Source organism: Urocampus carinirostris, chromosome 9, assembly GCF_059441175.1.
Source record: "Urocampus carinirostris isolate Australia breed hairy pipefish chromosome 9, RoL_Ucar_1.0, whole genome shotgun sequence".
NCBI lineage: Eukaryota > Metazoa > Chordata > Actinopteri > Syngnathiformes > Syngnathidae > Urocampus > Urocampus carinirostris.
In genome coordinates, this window is record NC_142357.1 from 39,393,407 (window position 1) to 39,417,861 (window position 24,455).

General features: G+C 43.2%; 1 protein-coding gene across 4 annotated transcripts in view; it reads left to right on the forward strand.

Annotated features, from left to right (window-relative positions):
* The window catches only part of LOC148360256 (transcription factor COE3-like), a 66,723-nt gene extending 44,737 nt beyond the window's left edge, over window positions 1-21,986 (forward strand). For 3 of the 4 annotated variants that reach the window (XM_088343793.1, XM_088343795.1, XM_088343794.1), the window contains 6 exons: window positions 203-291; window positions 12,981-13,046; window positions 15,333-15,495; window positions 15,582-15,746; window positions 19,469-19,576; window positions 21,319-21,986. In XM_088343793.1, coding sequence (XP_088199919.1) covers window positions 203-291; window positions 12,981-13,046; window positions 15,333-15,495; window positions 15,582-15,746; window positions 19,469-19,576; window positions 21,319-21,350 — 623 coding nt within the window. In that variant the 3' untranslated portion in view covers window positions 21,351-21,986. The remainder of the gene's footprint in view (window positions 1-202; window positions 292-12,980; window positions 13,047-15,332; window positions 15,496-15,581; window positions 15,747-19,468; window positions 19,577-21,318) is intronic. The other variant, XM_088343796.1, reaches the window with a different exon arrangement.
* The last annotated feature ends 2,469 nt before the right edge of the window (window positions 21,987-24,455 follow it).

Below are 24,455 nucleotides of genomic sequence, written 5' to 3' on the forward strand. Positions count from 1 at the left end.
CGCCGGCGACCCGCCTGTCAATCACCGTTAGCCGCTACAAGCGCTAACGCCGCCAAAGACCCGGTGACAAATTGTCCCCAAAGTCAAATTCGACAGCTTTTTCTGATGAACGGAGCGTCGGACGGCGTTCCCGCCAAAGTGGATTTGAATTAGCGCTCGCTCTCCATCGGACGACTTCATCGCGGCCATTTTGTTTTTCCAGCTTTGAACGAGCCCACCATCGATTACGGTTTCCAGAGGTTACAGAAAGTCGTCCCTCGCCACCCTGGCGACCCCGAGAGGTTACCTAAGGTAAGTGCGCCCGCATTTTCGTTTCCTAGAATTGGAATGTTGCCGAGTCAAGTTTTTTTTATTTGTAACGCCCTTAATCACAAAGAGTCTCAAAGGGCTTCACAAGTTATTACACAGACTATTTTTTCAGACTATTATGACACCATCCCCTGATCTGGAACCAACATGAGGGCAAGGAAAAACACAAAAACCTCAACATGAGGAAAATGAAGAAACCTTGAGAAGAGAAGGGACCTTGTCTTTCGAAAGAAGACGAAGTGCTTGAATATTAGGATGGCTAATTGCTTGAAATGGCTTTGCCGTTGCATTTTTCATCTTTGGTGATTAACAGAAGCTGGTATTAGTTTGTAGGTGTTGTCCTATGAGGCACCCCTTACAGCAGGGGGGGTCAAACTCATTTTAACGCAAGGGGTCCCACGATAGAACAAACATTCTGTCGGGGGCCGGACTAGTAGATAACAAAGAAAGAAAAAGAGATAAATAAAGAGGGAGGGAAAAGGAGAGAGAGCGGGACAAAGAAAGGAAAAGAGAGGGAGGGAGCGTGAGAAAAAAAGGGATAAAAGTTGTTAGAGAGGAGGAAAAGAAAGGAGAGGAATAAAGAAATCCAAAGAGAAATAGAAAGAAGGAGAGAAAAGAGAAAAGAAAGCGCAAAGGGTATGAAGAGAGAAAGAGAAAAGAGAAAAGGAAAAAAGGAAGTTAGGGCAAAATAAGTTAAAAAGACACAGAGAGAAAAAGAGACAAAGAGGAACAAAGGAAGACAAAAAGAGACACAGAGAGTGAAAGAGACAGAGAGTGGGAGAAAAGGGGAGGAAAAAAGAGAGAAATAAATACAAGTACAGTGTCTTTGTTCAAGGCACCTGGCTTTGGCAACATCATGTGGACATATTTCAACCTGCAACTTGTTTTTCTCTTGCGCTTCTCTGAGTGTTGTCTCGCGGGCCGGATTCAATCCCTTAGCGGGCCTGATCTGGCCCACGGGCCGCCTCTTCGACACCTGTGCCCTACAGGTTGCACCCAAGACGATAGGTGAAAAGACCAAATATGCCGTTTGAATAAACGATAGCTAGGTGTAATATACAAATAGGGTTTTTACAAGTGCTTGAAATCCTTGTTGTGTTTCCAAGGTTTGAAAAAGTGCTTGTAAATGCTTGAAATGTTCGCCATGTCTGCTTAAAACCAACAAAAATTTGAAAACATATCTTCTGACTTATTTGGTTTTTTTTCTCTCTTGTTGCTAAATGAAACTGAAACTATTGTTACCATGCACTATTCTATTTCACTGCATTTTTTTATAACTCTCTCTCAGAACTACGTTTCATTATTTTTATAAAATGAGGTTTTTTTACCTCCAAAGTCTTCAGGACACGTTTGACCCCGGAGTGTCTTATCTGGTTGCAAATTATGTCAATAACAAAGACAATCTAACAAAGACAATCTAATTCTATTCTGCTCTATAATAATATGAACGTGTTCCTGACTTTAGCCACCTCCTACTTGGGCAGGGGTGTCAAACTCATTTTAGCTTGGGGGCCACACGATAGAACAAACGTTCTGTCGGGGGCCGGACTAGTAGATTAAAGAGAAAGAAAAAGAGATAAAGAAATAAGAGAAAGGGGGAGGGAAAAGGAAAGAGGGCGGGACAAAGAAAGAAAAAGAGAAAGAGGGGGAGAGCGTGAGAAACAAAAGATAAAAAGTCGTGAGAGAGGGGGAAAAGAAAGGGAGAGGAAGAATGAAATCCATAGAGAAATAGAAAGACAAAAGGAGAGAAAAGAGAAAAGAAAGCCCGAAGGGTAGGAAGAGAGAAAGAAAAAAGGAAATTAGAGCAAAAGAGGTTAGAAGACACAGAGAGAGAAAGAGACAGAGACAGAGTGGGAGAAAAGGGGTGGAAAAGAAAGGGAGAGAGAGAGAGAAATACATACAAGTACAGTGTCTTTGTGAGAGGCACTGGGCTTTGGCATCATCAAGTGGACATATTTCAACCTGCAACTTGTTTTTCTCTTGCGCTTCTCTGAGTGTTGTCTCGCGGGCCAGATTCAATCCCTTAGCGGGCCTGATCTGGCCCCCGGGCCGCCTGTTTGGCACCTGTGTACTAGGGAAATATGGCTCCGGGATATACATATAATTCTATTCTATTCTTAAAAACGAGTCCGACGCTGTCCTCTGGTGGCTCGGCTTCGCCATTGCATTTTTCTCCCCTTGTGATTAACTGCAGCTGGCATCAGTTTGTATGGCATCGTACTATGAAGCGTCACAGGCAGTGTTAATTTGACCTCTGAAAAGTAATGGATCCCGGGGACTCGCATGCTCCAAAATCTATGGGTCCCAACAGAGATCTATGGGTCCCCAAAATGTAGTGTTATCGAGGTTGAAATTGTAAAAACGGCGACAAATATATAATATAAATCTATATATTCATTCAGTTTTAATCATCACAGTTTATTGGTAATACAAAGCAGTTATCACTTCAGATTTTTCGGTTTACAATATTGTACACTATACAAAATAATATTGCTGAAATATTAGTCTATATATTCATGCAGTTTTAATCACTTCAGATTTTTCAGTTCATATATTCTTCGTGGTTTGCTGTCCCGCCACGGTTGTAATGCCTTCTCAAGGTCCAATTGCAGCAACAGAATTTCCATAGCTAATTTATGGTTTTCATTGTCCTTGTGCCGATCCAATGTGCTTTTCTGAAAGTTCGAATTGCGAAATGATTTATGCAATCCAGTTTTTTTGTCACGCTGGGTACACGCATCACAGAACATTTAGCCTCCATTATCATCCTCCTCATAGTGTAACTAGGAATATAATTTAGTCCATTTTGCTAGGGGTATTCTTTTGTTTATTTTCTTTCGTCGAGTCGTTCGCTTCAACACGCGTGTTTTCCTTGCCTCTGCGATCTTCCGAAGAATTTCTCCGCCGTTTTTTTCATGCCGGAATTATTGCCGTTGCTATCACTTTCTGCATAATGTTTCGACTCATTACTGACACTGAAGAAATGACCAATTATGTGTTGATTTTCACCTTCCCTTGAAGACAACCAACCACAACAATGACGTCATCTCGAATCAACGAGATCTCGTGCAGACAAAAACTTGAACCGCGAGACCAAAACAACAATGGCGGATCTGCCTGACGAAAAGTTTGGAGTGCGGTAAATCTTTGTTAAAAATAAAAGTAATCGGGTAATAATGACAATTTCATGTTGAAAAAGTTGCGTCCCGGGGACGCACGTTGATTTGAGACTATGCGTCCCCAGCAAAAATGATGCGTCTAGGACGCAGGGCAAACGAGAACACTGTGAAGGTAGGGTTTCAAAAAAATCAGCTTTCATTTTGCCAATATCGATATGGGGAGAAAGAACAAATGTATTCGCCATTTGCTCCAGCTCTAAAAATGAGGCATCTCGATAAATGCAGTGTTCTCGTTTGCCCGCGTCCTAGACGCATCATTTTTGCTGGGGACGCATTGTGTCCAATCAACGTGCGTCCCCGAGACGCAATTTTTTTTGACACAAAATTGACATGATCATTTTTTAACAAAGATTTACCGCACTCCAAACTTTTCGTCAGGCAGATCCGCCATTGTTGTTTTGGTCTCGCGGTTCGAGATTTCGTCCGCACGCCGATCTCGGCAAACCAGATTTCGTTGCTTCGAGATGACGTCATTGTTGTGGTGCTTGTCGTCGAGTGAAGGTTAAGTATGCCTCTGAAAAAACAGTATTAGGTAAAAATCAACACGAAATTGGTCGTTTATCAGTGTCAGTAATAAGTCGAAACATAATGCAGAGAGTGATAACAACGGCATTAATTCCGGCAAGGAAAGCACGCGTGTTGAAGCGAACGACTCGACGAAAGAAAATAAACAAAAGAATACTAGCAAGAAAAGGACTTTTCTGCCAAAATGGACTCAATTATATTCTTGGCTATGCTATGAGGAGGATGATAATGGAGGCTACATGGGAAGGTGAAAATCAACACATAATTGGTCATTTCTTCAGTGTCAGTAATAAGTCGACACATAATGCAGAAAAAGATAGCAACGGCAATAATTCCGGCATGAAAAAACGGCGGAGAAATTCTTCGGAAGATCGCAGAGGCAAGGAAAACATGCGTGTTGAAGCGAACGACTCGACGAAAGAAAATAAACAAAAGAATACTAGCAAGAAAAGGACTTTTCTGCCAAAATGGACTCAATTATATTCTTGGCTATGCTATGAGGAGGATGATAATGGAGGCTACATGGGAAGGTGAAAATCAACACATAATTGGTCATTTCTTCAGTGTCAGTAATAAGTCGACACATAATGCAGAAAAAGATAGCAACGGCAATAATTCCGGCATGAAAAAACGGCGGAGAAATTCTTCGAAAGATCGCAGAGGCAAGGAAAACATGCGTGTTGAAGCGAACGACTCGACGAAAGAAAATAAACAAAAGAATACTAGCAAGAAAAGGACTTTTCTGCCAAAATGGACTCAATTATATTCTTGGCTATGCTATGAGGAGGATGATAATGGAGGCTACATGGGAAGGTGAAAATCAACACATAATTGGTCATTTCTTCAGTGTCAGTAATAAGTCGACACATAATGCAGAAAAAGATAGCAACGGCAATAATTCCGGCATGAAAAAACGGCGGAGAAATTCTTCGGAAGATCGCAGAGGCAAGGAAAACACGCGTGTTGAAGCGAACGACTCGACGAAAGAAAATAAACAAAAGAATACTCCTAGCAAAATGGACTAAATTATATTCCTGGTTACGCTATGAGGAGGATGATAATGGAGGCTACATGTTCTGTGATGCGTGTACCCAGCGTGACAAAAAAACTGGATTGCATAAATCATTTCGCAATACGAGCTTTCAGAAGAGCACATTGGATCGGCACCACGACAATGAAAACCACAAATTAGCTATGGAAATTCCATTGCTGCAATTGGACCTTGAGAAGGCATTACAACTGTGGCGGGACAGCAAACCACGAAGAATATATGAACTGAAAAATCTGAAGTGATAACTGCCTTGTATTACCAAATAACTGTGACGATTAAAACTGCATGAATATATAATGACCCATAGATCACTTTTCAGAGGTAAAATGAACACTGTAAATGGCTAGGCGAGAATAAAAACGCCGTACGTAAATGGCAGATATATTTGGATTTCTTCTTCTTCTGGTACTGAAGAGATTGGAAAATTGGCATTGAAAGTCCTGAAAAGGACTTGAATTCGGCCAGGAAAAAGGGGTAGGAAGACGGGAACTCGTAAACACGTCAACACGCGCGTTTGATTTTGAGGAAGGCGGCGGAGACGGAGACGGCGAGCGGCCGGGCCGTCAAATTGAAGCCATTCATCAAACGGCCTTTCGCTCGCTCGCCACCGAAAGCCCTTTGTTTGGAAATTGATGCTAATGGCCGCCGTTGCCGCCGCCGCTTCCCGCCCATGAATATTTATGCTTTTCCTCTTCCTTTTTGTCGGCCAAGGCGGGGGGGTGAACGCCGCCTGTCACTTCCTGTTTGGGGAGCGCCGTTTTCAGGACGCCGGTCTTTTCAATTGAGCGAACGGTGACGGGAACGACACTTACCGAACTAGGATAGCGAGCGCCGTCCCGGCACACAACTTACAGCACCCCTAGAAATAAATGCCGAATTAAGATGAGCGTCCGAGCTCCACTTTCATCCAAAACAGAGTCCAACCCAAACGTCCAATACAAATAAAAAGTGCTCGGTCAAGATGAGCGTCTAAGCTCCACTTTCATCCAAAACAGAGTCCGACCCAAACGTCCAAAACAAATAAAAATTGCTCGGTCAAGATGAGCGTCTAAGCTCCACTTTCATCCAAAACAGAGTCCGACCCAAACGTCCAATACAAATAAAAAGTGCCAGTCAAGATGAGCGTCTAAGCTCCACTTTCATCCAAAACAGAGTCCAACCCAAACGTCCAATACAAATAAAAAGTGCTCGGTCAAGATGAGCGTCCGAGCTCCACTTTCATCCAAAACAGAGTCCAACCCAAACGTCCAAAACAAATAAAAAGTGCTCGGTCGAGACGAGCGTCTAAGCTCCACTTTCATCCAAAACAGAGTCCAACCCAAACGTCTAAAACAAATAAAAAGTGCTCGGTTAAGACGAGCGTCTAAGCTCCACTTTCATCCAAAACAGAGTCCAACCCAAACGTCCAATACAAATAAAAAGTGCCAGTCAAGATGAGCGTCTAAGCTCCACTTTCATCCAAAACAGAGTCCAACCCAAACGTCCAATACAAATAAAAAGTGCTCGGTCAAGATGAGCGTCCGAGCTCCACTTTCATCCAAAACAGAGTCCAACCCAAACGTCCAAAACAAATAAAAAGTGCTCGGTCGAGACGAGCGTCTAAGCTCCACTTTCATCCAAAACAGAGTCCAACCCAAACGTCTAAAACAAATAAAAAGTGCTCGGTTAAGACGAGCGTCTAAGCTCCACTTTCATCCAAAACAGAGTCCAACCCAAACGTCCAATACAAATAAAAAGTGCCAGTCAAGATGAGCGTCTAAGCTCCACTTTCATCCAAAACAGAGTCCAACCCAAACGTCCAATACAAATAAAAAGTGCTCGGTCAAGATGAGCGTCTAAGCTCCACTTTCATCCAAAACAGAGTCCAACCCAAACGTCCAAAACAAATAAAAAGTGCTCGGTCAAGACGAGCGTCTAAGCTCCACTTTCATCCAAAACAGAGTCCAACTGAAACATACAAGGGAAACAAACAGTGCCGAGTAAAGATCAGCATCCGAGAGTCAGACAATAACGATCGGCAAAGACCTTAACGCAGATAACAATTTCAATGAAATATCATTTTATGAAGTAATATCTATGCAAACCTACAGATGATTGGGTTGATTTAAAATGAGCCTTGGCCTTGAAAGTGCTTAAATTTGGACAGGAAAATGGTGTACCGACCCAGAATAATGCAATAACATTTAGCAGCAACAGAATAAGTCTCCATATATAGATGTTTTCCGTTTTGCGCACTTGTTTAGGGTGGTGACGGCCCTCTCTTAGCCTGTTAGTCCTTCTTTTATGGGACCTATGGCATTAGCTCGCTTTGTAATCTCACGTCTATGTTCAGAATATTTAATAAGAGTCTGTCTCTGTTTCTGTCTCTGTCTCTCTCTGTGTCTGTGTCTCTCTCTTTCTCTGTCTCTGTCTCTCTCTGTGTCTGTCTCTCTCTGTATCTGTCTCTCTTTCTCCCTTTCTCTGTGTCTGTCTGTCTCTCTCTCTGTGGCTGTCTCTCTTTCTCTCTCTGTGTCTGTCTCTCTCCGTGTCTGTCTCTCTCTTTCTCTGTCTCTGTGTCTGTCTCTCTCTCTCTCTGTCTCTCTCTCTCTGTCTGACTCTCTCTGTCTCTGTGTCTGTCTTTCTCTCTGTCTCTCTGTCTGTCTCTCTCTCTCTGTGTCTGTCTCTGTGTCTCTGTCTCCCTCTGTGTCTGTCTCTCTCTCTCTGTCTGTCCCTTTCTCTCTCTCTTTCTCTCTCTCTTTCTCACTTTCTCTCTCTCTCTCTTTCTCTCTCTCTCTCTTTCTCTCTTTCTCTCTCTGTGTCTCTCTCTCTTTCTCTCACTCTCTCTCTCTCTCTCTCTGACTCTCTCTCTCTCTGTGTCTGTCTTTCTCTCTCTCTCTGTCTCTGTGTCTGTCTCTGTGTCTGTCTGTGTGTCTTTGTGTCTGTCTTTCTCCGTGTCTGTCTCTGTCTCTCTCTTTCTCTCTCTCTCCAACTCTTGAGCATGCATTCATTCAATAATCCAAAGATCCATATCCTTAAAGGGACAGCGGGTAATACTTAGTGCGACGGTCTCAAACAAGGATGATCATTTGAGGCCCCCCGCCTGAAAGTCGATGAGACCGAGTCTATTATTTTCCCACGAGATGTGGCCGTTTAGAAAACGAGTGCTAAAAGCACATCGGATGAGGACAAAATACGGAGGGCCAAAGGGACCAACACGCACCTTTATTACTTTTGAAAAGAAGAGAAATTAAAAAAAATAAAAAGAGAATAATAGAAAAGGGAGAAATTAGCTTTTTTATTTTTCATTTTCATTTTTTTCTTTCTTTTTCTCAGTTTTCATTTTTTGCCTCATTCTTATTTCTTCTTCCCTATTTCTTATAGGAAGAGAAAGGTCTGCTTTTTGCTCATTTTCAGTCTCCGTAGTTTGCTTGCACTACATGTGACAGCGACATCTAGTGGACACATTTCAAACGCTGTCCCTGCAGTGTTTTTGTGGCATTAGATCAGGGGTGTCAAACTCATTTTAGCTCGGGGCCACATGCTAGAAAAAAAATCTCTCTGGGGCCGGACTAGTGGATTACAGTATAGCGAAAGAAAGAGGGTGAAAAAGAGAGAAAGGAAAAAAAAAAAGAGAGAAGTAAAGAGAAACACATGAAAGGGAGATAGAAATAAAGAGAGCACAATATAGAAAGGGATAAAAAGGAGAAAGGATACAGAAAAAGAGGGTAAGATATAGAAAGGGAGAAAGCCAGACAAAGGGAGAGAGAAGGAGAAAAAAACAGTAAAAATGAGCGAGTGTGAGACACTGAAAGAGAGAGAGAGAAAGAAAAAGAGTGCGGAAGAGAGAAGGTGAAAAAAAGACATGGCGGAAGAGAGAGGGAGAGAGAAAAAAAAGAGAAAGTGAAAGTGAGGAAAAAAATAGTGCAAAACAGAGAAATAAAAAGAGAGGGTGAGAAAGAAAGAAGAGAGTGAAAGAAAAGCAAGAAAGAGGGAGTGAAAAGTGAGAAGAAGATAAGAGAGCGTGAGAAAGAAAATGAGAGGAAGAAAGAGAGGCCGCTCCAGTTGTTTTGTGTGTGGCACCTGGCTTTGGCGACATCAAGTGGCCATATTGAAAACTTCAACTCATTGTTCTATTGTGCTTCATTTTGTAATGTCTCACGGGCCAGATTCAAAACCTTGGCGGGCCTGATCCGGCCCGCGGGCCACATGTTTGACACCCGTGCATTAGATAATGGCGCCAAATTACCGTAAAACCTTATCTTCTTTGTTCCTTTAGCTTCTTTATTTTCTTTTATCCTCACTGTTAAATAAGAACCTGGAGTGCCACGTCCAATGACGTTGTTACAATATGTTTAACCCGTTTTGTTACGATGACAATAAAGGTATATTCTATTCTATTCATTTATTTTGAAGTGCCGGACGAGACAGGAAGTTCCCGCAGCCCCGCCCCCTCGCCGGGCCCCCGGTGATTTATCTTGGTTAGGAGCTGTCTCATAACTCCGCCTCTCACTTTGACGCCTCGACAATCCGAGTCTCGACCCCTTCCCCGTTAAGACCCGCACCCCGGGAAAATCGGGGGGAGGCGGGGGGCGCCACGTTTCTTTTTTCTCCGCATTTTTTTTTTTGTTTTTTTGTTTCGGAATCGCAAAGGGGGCGGAGCCATCTTGGCCTACAGAGATAGAAAGAAATAGCTTACAAACGTAGAAATCGTTCAACACATTGTTGGGAATTAATACCAAAATGTACCGTTTACCAAATTGTTCGAAGGAGTTATCTGACTCCATTAACTAAAAACAACCTACTTTCACCCAACAATTTATGCGCGCTCGTTTCTTGAGGGAAAAGATGAACAAGAAAGCAGACATTTTCACACGGGGGCAGATTTAATTTCATTAACCATTTAACTAAGCGTAAATGGACGAATTATCGTCTGTGGGAAGCCTTTTTCTCAAGTCCTTTAGCTCTCTCCTATTGGCCATCTTCTCCCCGCATAATGGCGTGCCGACTCCTCCCATGGGCGTGCCAAGGAAGCCCCCCCTGGGCTTAACCATCTCGTCGAAGTGCGTCGCGATGTCTGGAATACTCAAAACAACACCGAGCGTTTCTACGTCATCAGGGCCTTTCTGCGTCTGGATGTGCTGATTATCTTCCCTGTCCCGTTCCTGCCGTTCCTGTAAACAACATTTTCCACCAGGGTGCCCTGACATCGAACTACAGCCCAGCCAGTGAATATCTTTTGCATTAAATGTAATTTGTATTCGATCGTATAAAATCCTTTATAGTCAAATGAATAGAATCCTTCAACATCAAGAAAGAATGTCCCGTCTAGATTGATTTATCGATTCAATTTGTATGTTTTGTCGCGTACCGATTTTATGTGTATTTTTTTGTGTACCGTATTTTCCGCACTATAAGGCGCACCTAAAAGTCTTCATTTTTTTCAAAAGCTGACCATGCGCCTTATAACACACTGCGCCTTATATATGGCTCAATATTAAATTCGCAAGGTCTCGCAACTTACTCAACAGCCGCCGACTCGATTTTACCCCGAACGTGGAGTAGTCCGCGGTGTATGCTGGGATTTATATACCGGCGTTTCATTGGCTAACCAATGTGTCAATCATCATTTGACTCGATCACTATTGGCTGAAGTTATTCGGAGCCTCGGATTGGCTAGATGGCCAAAACAAACCCTGCAATTGGCCGAAAAAGATGTGTCAATCATCAGTTAAATCGATCACTATTGGCTGAAGTTATTCGGAGCCTCCAATAGGCTAGAGGGCCGAAACAAACCCTGCAATTGGCCGAAAAAGATGACTGTGAATAGCAAGCTTGCTAAAGTACGCCATAAAGAAACATGTTTCATTAGTCTGTATTTGTAAATATTTGACTCTCCTGGATTTACTACACTCACGGTTGTAAGAAGACCACGGTTACGTATCATTATTGAACGTGATGGCTGCAAGAGAACTTAGGTGAGCTATGCGGCTTTATATTTTCCCGGTATCTTGTTTTAGAACGATCTTGATGTTGCTGTGATGAGTTGAGTGAATTCAACTCAATTCCAAGTGTTTATTGTCATATGCACAGTAAAGTTGCGAGCGAAAAAGAAAATAGAAACTAAGGAATGGTTGGCATTTCTTGAATCCCAAGACTTTAACCTTCCGAATGATGGAACGATGCATTTGAGTGACATCGTACGGACACCGCATCCGCACGTGTCTACGACACGTATTTGCGTCTTTGCAAGCTTTGGGAATGTTAAGGGGGTAATAAGTTTGAATGAACTATCTGTCTGTTTTGTCGACGTTCCCATTGTAGCGCCTTATAATCCGGTGCGTCTTATGTATGTCAAATATAGGACCAAAAACTATTTTTTCGGGGTGCGCCCTATAACCCGGTGCGCCCTATAGTGCGGAAAATACGGTATTTTGTCTTTTATTTTTGGGGCGCATTTTGTTGAGTATTTGCTTATTTATTCCGTGTTTTTGTTTTTTGTCATTCGTTTTGTGATATTGTCATTGATTTCACTGATATCCTGTTTGTTTCTGGCCCTATCAACCAATAGGCTAAAAGCTCCCGCAGTTTGACCCGCCCCCCTCACATGAATCCCATTCTATTACGACAAAATACATGACCAAATAAAAAAACAAAAAAATAAATGACACAGAAAAAATCAAGGACGACATTGAATTCGTGTCATCTTTTTCAAAAATGATAAAAATGAAGGGGCTGCACGGTGTGGCAGTGGTTAGCGCTTGTGCGGCGCAGTTCTAAGGTCTTGGGAACCTCCTGTGTGGGTTCAAATCCAGCTACCGGACTTCCTGTGTGGAGTTTGCATGTTCTCCCCGTGCTTGCGTGGGTTTCCTCCGGGCACTCTGGTTTCCTCCCACATTCCAAAGACATGGTTAATTGGCCGGCCCAAATTGTCCCTAGGTGTGAATGAGCGAGTGAGTTGTCTGTCCCTGTGTGCCCTGCCATTGGCTGGCAACCAGTTCAGGGTCTCCCCTGCCCACTGCCCGATGATTGCTGGGATGGGCTCCAGCAAAATGGGGGTGCAATACCTGAGGGATAGCCAGCAGGGGTCTCTACCTTCCTGTTGCATTTTTGCCCGCTAGGGCACAGGTGTCAAACAGGCGGCCCAGAAAACACTCAGAGAAGCGCAGGAGAAAAACAAACTGCAGGTTGAAATATGTCACCTTGATGTTGCCAAAGCCAGGTTCCTCTCACAAAGATACTGTAATTGTTGTTGTTGTTGTTTTTTTTTCATCTCTCGTCTCGTCTTTGTCTATTTTCTCCTTTATTTCTCTCTCTTTCTTTGTCCCTTCCTTTTTTATCTCTTTCTCTCTCAGGCTATTTTTGTCATTCTATCTTTTTGTCTCTTTTTCTCTTTTGTTTCTCTCCCTCTCTTTTTTCTTAATCACTCTCTCTTTCTTTTCTCCTCTTTCTCTTTCTCATTCTCTCTTTGTCGTGCTCTGGATTATATCTCATTCTCTCTCTCTCTCTTCCACCCTTTTTCTTCCACTCTCTGTCTCTTTCACTCTCTGTGTCTCTCTTTTTCTCTTCCTTTGTTGCTCTTTGTCTTTCTCTCTCTGTGTCTTTTTAACTTCTTTTGCTCCAACTTCCTTTTTTCCTTTTCTCTCTTTCTCTCTTCCTACCCTTCGGGCTTTCTTTTCTCTTTTCTCTCCTTCTGTCTTTCTATTTCTCTTTGGATTTCTTTCTTCCTCTTCCTTTCTTTTCCCCCTCTCTCACGACTTTTTATCTCTTTTGTTTCTCACGCTCTCTCCCTCTTTCTCCTTTTCCTTCCCTTTTTCTCTTATTTCTTTATCTCTCTTTTTCTTTCTCTTTGACACCCCTGCTCTAGGGTAAAGATGCATCTCGTTTCTGACTTAAAGTGCAGGTTTCTGTCTTTCTGTGTCTTTTCGGGGCGTCGACAGGAAGTGCTCCTGAAGCGAGCGGCCGACCTGGTGGAGGCGCTCTACGGGATGCCGCACAGCAACCAGGTACGTCACCCGCGGGCGCCGCCGGGATTTCTACGGGTGCTTGAAATCCATTGAAAATGCTTAAATTTGAATCAGGGTTTGAAAAGTGAACGAATTGTGAGTGTAGTGTCATGTAAATGCTTGAAATTGTTGCCGTTGCTGTGTTTCTTGGATGTCTGACTCTATGGGGCACGCATTAAATCAGGGGTGTCAAAGTCATTTTAACTCGGGGGGCCACACGATAGAACAAACATTCTGTCGGGGGCCGGACTAGTAGATTCAAGAGAAAGAAAAAGAGAGATAAAGAAATAAGAGAAAGAGGGAGGGAAAAGGAGAGAGGGCGGGGCAAAGAAAGAAAAAGAGAGAGAGGGAGAGAGCGTGAGAAACAAAAGATAAAAAGTTGTGAGAGAAGGGGAAAAGAAAGGGAGAGGAAGAAAGAAATCCTAAGAGAAATAGAAAGACAGCAGGAGAGAAAAGGGAAAAGAAAGCGCTAAGGGTAAGAGAGAAATAGAAAAGATAGAAAAGGAAAAGAGGAAGTTGTAGCAAAAGAGGTTAAGAGACACAGAGAAAGAGAAAAAGAGCAACAAAGGAAGACAAAAAAAGAGACACAGAGAGTGAAAGAGACAGAGAGTGGGAGAAAAGGGGTGGAAAAAAGAGAGAGAGAGAGAGAGAGAAATAAATACAAGTACAGTGTCTTTGTGAGAGGCACCTGGCTTTGGCAACATCAAGTTGACATATTTCAACCTGCAGCTTGTTTTTCTCTTGCGCTTCTCTGAGTGTTGTCTCTTGGGCCGGATTCAATCCCTTAGCGGGCCTGATCTGGCCCTCAGGCCGCCTTTTTGACACCTGTGCATTAAATGAAGAAATGATTTATAACAAGCGCGTGAAATGACCAAGACACTCCTGCTCTGGTGGCTCGTCGTTGTTATGTAAATCGTCACTGCCCCCTACTGGTCGCACCCAGGAGGACAGCTCTATGATCAATATCTCTAAAATGAGTCCAAACTGGGCTCATTTTTCTGCTTTTTATACATACCGTAAATTCCGGACTATAGAGCGCACCTGATTATAAGCCGCACCCACCACATTTTAAGAGGAAAACTGATTTTGTACTCACACAAGCCGCACCTGTATATAAGCCGCATGCGCCCACATTAAAAACACAAACACAAAATTAACCCAGATTTGACTTTAAGTCCCGCGATTGTAACTGAATATCCTTCATTAAAGTACACAGTCCAAAAATCACAGCCGGCAAAATGAACGGAAAATGATATCGGTACTTAAGGTTTGATGCAGACCGGCAGAGTCCGGGTCCCATTGAAAGTAATCCAAAGAAAAAAGTGTATATTTCGAAAGGTAAGGGTGGGAAAAATATAAATCCATTATTGTCCGCCGTGTCCACAAACACTTACCTTTACCGGTCCCCACTTCCCGTCAGCCCGCGTTTGTTACGCCCCTTCTTTTTAATTCGCCCGTCCAAAACATATCAGAATAAGTGTCCAAAATAAATACAAATAAATACATTACAAAAATATACAGTTGCAAATACATATTATACATGGTTACACATATTTACAATGAAAGACGGTACACCTAGAGAGTTTTCAAAGCTTTAATGATAATAATATAACTTTTATCCGAGCAGTTAATGGTAGCAACGCGCTCACAACACAGTAAACGGGTCTGTTAAAAAACCATACCGTACTTGTAAAAATCACGGTAAACCGTCCTCATCTTCCTCCTTACAACTGAAGCCATCAAAGTCGTCTTCCTCAGTGTCGGAAAGCAACTTTGTCATATAAACTTCGTCCAACGCTCCCGCAGCCGGACTCGCACCGTTACTGTCGCTGGAACTTCCATCCACTCCTGATTTTGTGCCCTTCTCTCCGTCACGCAGCAGACCGCCGTTGGTGATGGCGGATTTTTTGATGCTGTCAGGATCCACTGGCAGACTTGCGAAAAAGTTGCCTTTGGCATGCGGCCAGTTTTAGTGAAGGATTTCTCGCCGCTAGTCAAGCCAAGAAGTTGCAGTCTTCCTCGGTGCATATATTCAACCGGTCTAAATCGTTAGAAAAATGACATAATTTGAACGTTTGGGGGAAAAGTAGCGGCTTATTGTCCGGAATTTACGGTATACGGTACTTACTTTCCTTTTGAACTCCGTTATTAGCCCTTTCATTGTTTGTAAACAAGTGTGACGTATAATGGCAGAATTCATGTCAGTTTATAGCAGCCCATTGACACAAATTTGGTGTAGAAGCCCTGCATTTTGCCCCCTCTCACCTTTATCCCCGGTCGCCCCAGGACATCATTCTGAAGCGGGCGGCTGACCTGACGGAGGCGCTGTACAGCGGCGTACCACGCGCGCACAACCAACTGCCGTCACTAGGGGGAGCCGCAGCGCATTCCGGCATGATGGCCGTCAACTCTTTCGCTAACATCTCCGAAGCGGCGCAGGCCGAGCAGGGTGAGTCGATTTACGCCCGCCTTGCGCTCGCCTTGTGCCCGCCTCCTTATCTTTATCTCTCTCTCTTGATTGGCTGCGGTGGACAGGCTACCCCCGGGGCTCCAGTAGCGTCTCGCCGCGCGGCTACGCGGCTAGCTCGACGGCGCAGTCGTCCTCCTACAACGGCTACGCGGCTAGCGCTATGGGCAACCTGGCAGTGCCCGCCTCGCCCGGATTCATCAACGGCGCCGCCGCCAACAGCGCCTACGCCGGTAAGTGGCCCGTAGGGATACTTGCTAAAACTTCAGCCCATGTTCAAAGTCCGGCCCGGGGGCCAATTACGGCCGGTGATCCAGTTTTATCAAATGAATACTATGTGGCCCGCTAGTAATGTTGACCGCAGTATGAAATCGATTGTTCAAAACTGTTTTTTTTTTAAATATTCACCATTTCACCAGACCGGTGCAGTATCCCTTCGGCCACCTCGCCTTTCCGAGAGAATTTTAACCTGGCCCATTTCTGACACAGCCACTTTAAAAAAAAAAAATAAAAAAGGAAAGCTGACTGTGAGGGTTCCAGGACAAGTAGAAAGAGATCGCGACACTTTGACGGAGGCTGAATTTATGAAAGCGTGTTTTAAGAATGCCCGGTTGAATAGTCAGCCCCTGCCCGTTTTTCAGCTTAGCAAATCTGCCCGCCCGCTCAGTCCTGTCCCGTCGTGCAGGTTTTGGACCCGGGCAATTGCGATGGGTCCCCTTGAATCGATTTAAAAATCCAGACGTCATTAACTTTTAACTTAGCTTAGCATTACAGATGTCCTTTACTCACTTGTGTTGTCGACATTGATGCTAGGCTAAGCTAGCATCTTAAATCCGACCCGTGATTGGTTATCAGAGTTAGCTTTTTTAACCTCGGAGCTAGAACAGTTATGTGCGAGGTGGCCTTTCGTCCGTCTTTATGCCAGGGGTCTCAGAGTGGGGCCTGTGGGCATCGGGGAGCCCCCGAGAAAACCTGGGGAGCTCGCAAACAGGTTCTGAAAAGAGTTCATCGGTGATGGGTCATTGTGATTTCCAGGGTTGGGTAGGGTTACTTTAACTTGATTACTTTCAATGACTTTTGGATGACTCCAATACCAAATATGCTAATAAAAGACAAAAGAAACTAAATATGAATAAAATGATGACTCACAAGACGTGGTAAGCTTTCTCTCCTGGCTTTGATCTCTTTGATCTCTGGCAAAACTAACATGAAATGCGACCAGGGTTGGGTAGGGTTACTTTAACTTGATTACTTTCAATGACTTTTGGATGACTCCAATACCAAATATGCTAATAAAAGACAAAAGAAACTAAATATGAATAAAATGATGACTCACAAGACGTGGTAAGCTTTCACTCCTGACTTTGATCTCTTTGATATCCGGCAAAACTAACATAAAATGCGACCAGGGTTGGGTATGGTTACTATCACTGGATTACTTTCAATGACTTTTGGATTACTCCAATACCAAATATGCTAATAAAAGACAAAAGAAACTAAATATGAATAAAATGATGACTCACAAGACGTGGTAAGCTTTCACTCCTGGCTTTGATCTCTTTGATATCCGGCAAAACTAACATAAAATGCGACCAGGGTTGGGTATGGTTACTATCACTGGATTACTTTCAATGACTTTTGGATTACTCCAATACCAAATATGCTAATAAAAGACAAAAGAAACTAAATATGAATAAAATGATGACTCACAAGACGGGGTAAGCTTTCTCTCCTGGCTTTGATCTCTTTGATCTCCGGCAAAACGAACATCAAATGCGACCAGGGTTGGGTAGGGTTACTTTAACTGGATTACTTTCAATGACTTTTGGATGACTCCAATACCAAATATGCTAATAAAAGACAAAAGAAACTAAATATGAATAAAATGATGACTCACAAGACGTGGTAAGCTTTCACTCCTGACTTTGATCTCTTTGATATCCGGCAAAACTAACATAAAATGCGACCAGGGTTGGGTATGGTTACTATCACTGGATTACTTTCAATTACTTTTGGATTACTCCAATACCAAATATGCTAATAAAAGACAAAAGAAACTAAATATGAATAAAATGATGACTCACAAGACGGGGTAAGCTTTCTCTCCTGGCTTTGATCTCTTTGATCTCCGGCAAAACGAACATCAAATGCGACCAGGGTTGGGTAGGGTTACTTTAACTGGATTACTTTCAATGACTTTTGGATGACTCCAATACCAAATATGCTAATAAAAGACAAAAGAAACTAAATATGAATAAAATGATGACTCACAAGACGTGGTAAGCTTTCACTCCTGACTTTGATCTCTTTGATATCCGGCAAAACTAACATAAAATGCGACCAGGGTTGGGTATGGTTACTATCACTGGATTACTTTCAATTACTTTTGGATTACTCCAATACCAAATATGCTAATAAAAGACAAAATAAACTAAATATGAATAAAATGATGACTCACAAGACGTGGTAAGCTTTCACTCCTGGCTTTGATCTCTTTGATATCCGGCAAAACTAACATAAAATGCGACCAGGGTTGGGTATGGTTACTATCACTGGATTACTTTCAATGACTTTTGGATTACTCCAATACCAAATATGCTAATAAAAGACAAAAGAAACTAAATATGAATAAAATGATGACTCACAAGACGGGGTAAGCTTTCTCTCCTGGCTTTGATCTCTTTGATCTCCGGCAAAACGAATATCAAATGCGACCAGGGTTGGGTAGGGTTACTTTAACTGGATTACTTTCAATGACTTTTGGATGACTCCAATACCAAATATGCTAATAAAAGACAAAAGAAACTAAATATGAATAAAATGATGACTCACAAGAAGTGGTAAGCTTTCACTCCTGGCTTTGATCTCTTTGATCTCTGGCAAAACTAAAATGACATGCAACCAGGGTTGGGTAGGGTTACTTTAACTTGATTACTTTCAATGACTTTTGGATGACTCCAATACCAAATATGCTAATAAAAGACAAAAGAAACTAAATATGAATAAAATGATGACTCACAAGAAGTGGTAAGCTTTCACTCCTGGCTTTGATCTCTTTGATCTCTGGCAAAACTAAAATGACATGCAACCAGGGTTGGGTAGGGTTACTTTAACTGGATTACTTTCAATGACTTTTGGATGACTCCAATACCAAATATGCTAATAAAAGACAAAAGAAACTAAATATGAATAAAATGATGACTCACAAGACGTGGTAAGCTTTCACTCCTGGCTTTGATCTCTTTGATCTCTGGCAAAACTAAAATGACATGCAACCAGGGTTGGGTAGGGTTACTTTAACTGGATTACTTTCAATGACTTTTGGATGACTCCAATACCAAATATGCTAATAAAAGACAAAATAAACTAAATTTGAATCAAATGATGACTCACAACACGTGGTAAGCTTTCTCTCCTGGATTTGATCCCCGGCAAAACGAACATAAAATGCGACAGTAACAAAATGAAAATAAATCCAAACATCATTTTGCCATTACTCCCCAAGCCTGCACAAAATTTAGTCATTTTATTCCTATTTAGTTTCTTTTGTCTTTTATTAGCATATTTGGTATCGGAGTAATCCAAATGTAATTAAAAGTAATCCAGTTAAAGTAACCTTACCCAACCCTGGTGATTTCTAACTGCCACGATTTAAGTTGACTAAAAATACAACTCGGTTATAAGACAGTAATAACGTGATAGGTTGCCCCTGGCGCTAACGGCTATCAAAAAGTAGCTCTCAGCTTCAAAAAGTTGAGTGAGCCCTGCTTTATGCACGCCACTCATTTCTCTCCGTTTTGGATCAACTTTGCCTGACGGGGGCGCCGCATGGTCCTCCGCCATCCTTCACCCTTTTTGTCATCTGCTTCGCCATCCATCGTCATCCTCTCCCCACCGCGCCGTCCCGTTTTCGCCAGGCGTCCTTCCTGATCGGCGCTGTTCCTGTCTTTGACAGGCGGGCGCTGCTTTTCCCCCGCGACGCCCAAACAGAAGAGCGCCTTCGCCCCCGTGCTGCGCCCGTCGGCTTCCTCGCCCCCCGGCCGCGCCTCCGACGACGTCCAGGGTGAGCCTCGGCCCCGCCCCCTCCTCTAGCCGCGCCTCCTCTGGCCACGCCCCCTCGCCGCCAGTCAAAGTTGATCCATAAGAGCGTTGCCGGTCGGTTTCCGTTTTCGGCGCCCCCGTTGGCCGTTCGCAGCAAAAGGCGTCCGATCTTAAAGGGACAGTGCGTATTGTTGAGTGCCCCCTAGTCAGGGTTGGGTAGGGTTACTTTAACTGGATTACTTTCAATTACTTTTGGATGACTCCAATCCCAAATATGCTAATAGAAGACAAAAGAAACTACCGTAAATTCTATAAGCCGCTACTTTTTTCCCTAACTTTCAACCCTGCGGCTTATTCAGTGATGCGGCCAATTTATGTCATTTCTCTAACGGCCGCTAGCGACGCTCGAGTGTTGCTACCATTAACTGCCCTGTCAAAGCTATATTATCATTATTAAAGCTTTGATGGTGTACCGTCTTTCTTTGTAAATATGTGTAACCCATGTATAATATGTATTTGCAACTGTATATTTTTGTAATGTATTTATTTTAGACACTTATTCTGATATGTTTTGCACGGGTAAACGAAAAATGAGGGGCGGAACAAACGCGGGGTGCCGAGTTTAAGTGGGGACCGCTAAAGGTGAGGGACAGACAAGGAAAGGAGAGGGGGTAAAAAGTTGGTTAGAGAAAAAGGAGTTGCGTGAGTAAATGTGTTCATCTGATATATTTTTCCCACCCTTACCTTTGGAAATATACACTTTTTTCCTTGGATTACTTTCAACGGGACCCGGACTCTGCAGGTCTGCATCAAACCTTAAGTACCGGTATCATTTTCCATTCATTTTGCCGGCTGTGATTTTTGGACTGTGGACTTTAATGAAGGACATTTAGTTTCAATCGCGGGACTCGAAGTCGGGTTTGGGTTAATTTTGTGTTTGTGTTACATGTTTAACTGTGGGCGCATGCGGCTTATAGACAGGTGCGGCTTGTGTATGTACAAAATCGGTTTTCCTCTTAAGATTTGGTGGGTGCGGCTTATAATCAGCTGCGCTCTATAGTCCAGAATTTACGGTAAATATGAATAAAATGATGACTCACAACACGTGGTAAGCTTTCTCTCCTGGCTTTGATCACTAACATCAAATGCGACAGAAACAAAATGAAAATCAATCCAAACAGCTTGCCAACATCATTTTTTCCGTTCCATGTATTCCGTTACTCCCCAAGCCTGCACAAAATGTAGTCATTTTATTTAAATTCAGTTTCTTTTGTCTTTTATTCGCATATTTGGTATTGGAGTAATCCAAAAGTAATTGAAAGTAATCAAGTTAAAGTAACCCTACCTAACCCTGCTCCTAGTGGAAGGTGCTGTAGTGCAGCCCCTACCACCCTGGCAGTTGAAAGATTTTTCAACTGTGAATGGTTAAGAAAAAACTGGATTAGAATCATAAGCGAAAATACATAAGTATACATATATAGACATGTATATTTCTTTGATATTAGAGAGCGGCCATCTTGTTTCTTCATGTTCAAGCAAACGCTTTTTCTTTCTATTTTCCCTTTTTTTGTCTCGCTTTCTTCTTTTTCTCAGTTTTCCTTTTTTTTACAAAATGCAGTACGCGGGTAAAACGATTTAAAAAAATTCGTATTCTCCCTTGTGCTTTTTAGCACTCGCTTCCGGTCGCGCGGGCGATATCGAGCGGTCACATATTACACGCTGTCCCTTTAAAGCCGCTTCTTCTTCTTGGGTTCTGTCTTGCAGCCATGACCGGTCTCATCGTCCCGCCCATGTGAGAGGCCCCGCCCCTCGACTGTGGCCACGCCCCCAAGCAGAAATAAACAGCATCCGACGTCCGTCTTCGGCGTGGGCCAATCGGCGTCGAGCGCTTTTTCATGTTTTTTTTCCCGCACTCTCTCTGTTTTTTGTAAATATGGCGGAATTCGGGTGAGCGTCACTTTGATCTCTAAAAGCGGGACGGCCGGGAGGCTGTCCGTCACCGGATGGATCCCGACGGAGTCTTCCTAAAGAGGGCGGGGCTTGTGTTTTTGGCTCCACCTCCTCCTCCTCCTCGCCTTTCCCTTCCGGTCGAGCGTCTCGATGTTTGTCGTCTTCTCATTGTTGCCGTCGCCAAAAGGTTTTCTTTTTCTGCAAAAGCGTTTTTCCGTCACACGCGTGTACCAGCTGAGCTCAAAGCTCCCCCTGCCCCCTCGCCCTGCCCCCCCGCCCCAAAAAATCCCAAAAGAACGATCCGTTCCTCGTTTTCGACACCGTCTTGTTTCCGGGGGGCGGGTTTTTCAAGCGGAGACCTCGTCCAGTGCGCCGCAAGAAATGGGGCCCGTGTCGTCCGTCCGCCGCATGTTTGTTCCGGAGTGACTGTTTTTGTGTCTTTTTGTACGCAAACTCTTCAATAAAGATGGCGTCACCTCAAACCTTCAAGACTTTCTTCATTTCGAACTGGCTCGCGGGGAAGGTCTCCATTTCCCTGACTTTTTTTTACCGGCGATTCCCGCCTCTTTTACAGAAGAGACTTTTTGTTTCCGTGAGTCAATAGCGACGAGTATGTCGCGTTCGGCACAGAACCGCTTCGGAAAAAGGAGCCGTGGGAAAAAAAAAAAAGACCAAAGTGGAGAAAGATGGAAAAAAAGAGAGGAAAAATGGAGAAAAAAAGATCAAAACAAGAACAAAGCAGGAAAATGGAGAATATAAAAAAGAAAAGCAAAAAGAAAGAAATAAGAGGGAAAAGACGAGAAAGGAGAAAAGAAGGAAAAATGGAGAGAAAAAAAATCGAGAAATCAGAAAAGAAAGAGTAAAAAGAAAAGAAAACAGGGAAACGGGAATAGAATTTTGAAAATGTAAAAGGAAGGGAAAAAAGATATGAAGAAGAATAAGCAAGGAAAATCAAGGAAAGAGGGAAAATAGAAGAAGAAATAAAATGGTGAAATAAAATGGAAAGGAGAAAAGAATGAAAAATGGAGAGAAATAAAATCGAGAAAACAGAAAAGAAAGAGTAAAAAGAAAAGAAAACAGAAACGGGAGTAGAGTTTTGAAAATGTCAAAAGAAGGAAAAAAGAAAAGAAATAAAGAAGAAAAGGCAAGGAAAATCGAGGAAAGAGGGAAAATAGAAGAAGAAATAAAAAGGTGAAACAAAATGTAAATGGGCAAAAAGAAAGAAAGAAGAAAAGACAATGCAAGAAAAGCAAGAAAAATCTAGGAAAGAGAAAAAAGAGGGAAACCGGAAAAGAGAAAAGCAGAAAAGGGAAAAAAAGAAAAGCAAAAGGGAGATATAGAAGGGAAAAATAAAAGACAGAAAAAAGTGAAACGTAAAAAAGTGCAAAAAGAAAGAAAAGGAAATAAAGCACAGAAAAAAAGAAAAGAACCGATCGGTTTTCGGGGGTACTCTTACAACCAAGATGGCTGACAATGATGGTGGGATTCATTTCCTGTCCGATACATGCAAATGTATATACTGTGTGTATTGATTGACGAGGATTCAAAACAAATACTTCTTGTCTTGTTTTGTTCTTTTTTTTCTGACACGAAATAAAACACACTGTCCCTTTAACAACCGTTAAAAGGCAGAATCTTCTCGGAACGGCCGTTTCGTGGCTACTTGAATTTAACCAAAATAAGATGTGTCATTGGTAAACGAAATGGCCCAATGAGCCGACTCTTTGAAGTCAATAAATAACAAAAGCGATTTTGGTCCTTATAGATGAAAAAGTTGCAAAAGGATCCCTGTTTGAATCCTTTTCTTCTCGATTTGGAGTGCGTTTTGATAGGATTGCATTGTTTAGAAGGGGAGTTCAGAACATGGAAGACTTCTCCGTAATTGACTCGAAAGCGTGAAGCAGGGGAGTCCAACGCGTTGGGGCTCGGCTGGGGAACGCGTGGGTGGAAAGGGAAAAACCGACAGGGTCCGGGCGAGTACATCAAAAAGGAAAAGGAGTCATAAAGACTGAAAATAAGAACAACAAGAGCTAGAGAGAAGAGAGCACAGCACGATGTACTGTTAATTTGACTCTTTGGAAAATCATTCGACGAGGAAATCTCTACGAAGCGGTCTGCGGGCATTTCTGCTGTCGTCAAAAGGCGGCGAATCAGAGACCCCCGGATTCGAGCGTCGGCAAAATCGGAAGAAGCGTTCGGGAGCCCAAAAACCTGACTCTTTTTAACGAGCCGAGCCAAAAGAGCCGCTTCTCGGGCCTTCTCCAGAAAACAACTCTTTTGTTCTTTCTCCGTTCGAGTTTGCCGGGTTTGACCTCGGCTGTCCTTGACGCGCGGACAGAGGAGGGACGAGGCCGGTCTCACGAGAGCGGGGCGCCGTCCTTCATTAGCCGGCCTCGTAAAAGGAGCCCGAGCGCTCCGGCTAACGAGTCCGCCGGGGAACCCTTAGCGTTAGGCGGCGGCGAGAGCGAAGCCGAAGCCAAACGTCCGTCTAGCTCTCGCAAAATGGCGTCCTCGAGTGAGAGATCTGAAAAACGGCGTCGGACGCCTTCCATGTCGAGAAACAGAAAGTGAAAAAGCGAGCGAAAGAAAGGGAACAATAAAAAGAACGAGAGAGAGAGGGGGCCGGACGAAGAAGCCTGGCGTACCGCACGTGGCCCGCCAACCATAGTTTTCCCACACCTTCTCTGAGTGCTCAGCCGCCCCGCACCACCGAACCGAAAATCGCCACCGATTTGACCGAAAAATCCCAGGAGACCTGAACGCAGCCGAAAGAAGGCGTGGCCGAATGAGACGAGCAGCCATCTTGGCTACTTGAGCCTTGTCGGCCGGCGTCATTTCAAGGGAGAAGGTCGAGCGTTGAGAATCGAAATCGATTGTCATTTATTTTTTTCCCGTATTAGGAAATACACCATTTTAAACTTCTCCATCTCACAGTACTATGTTTGTTTTGA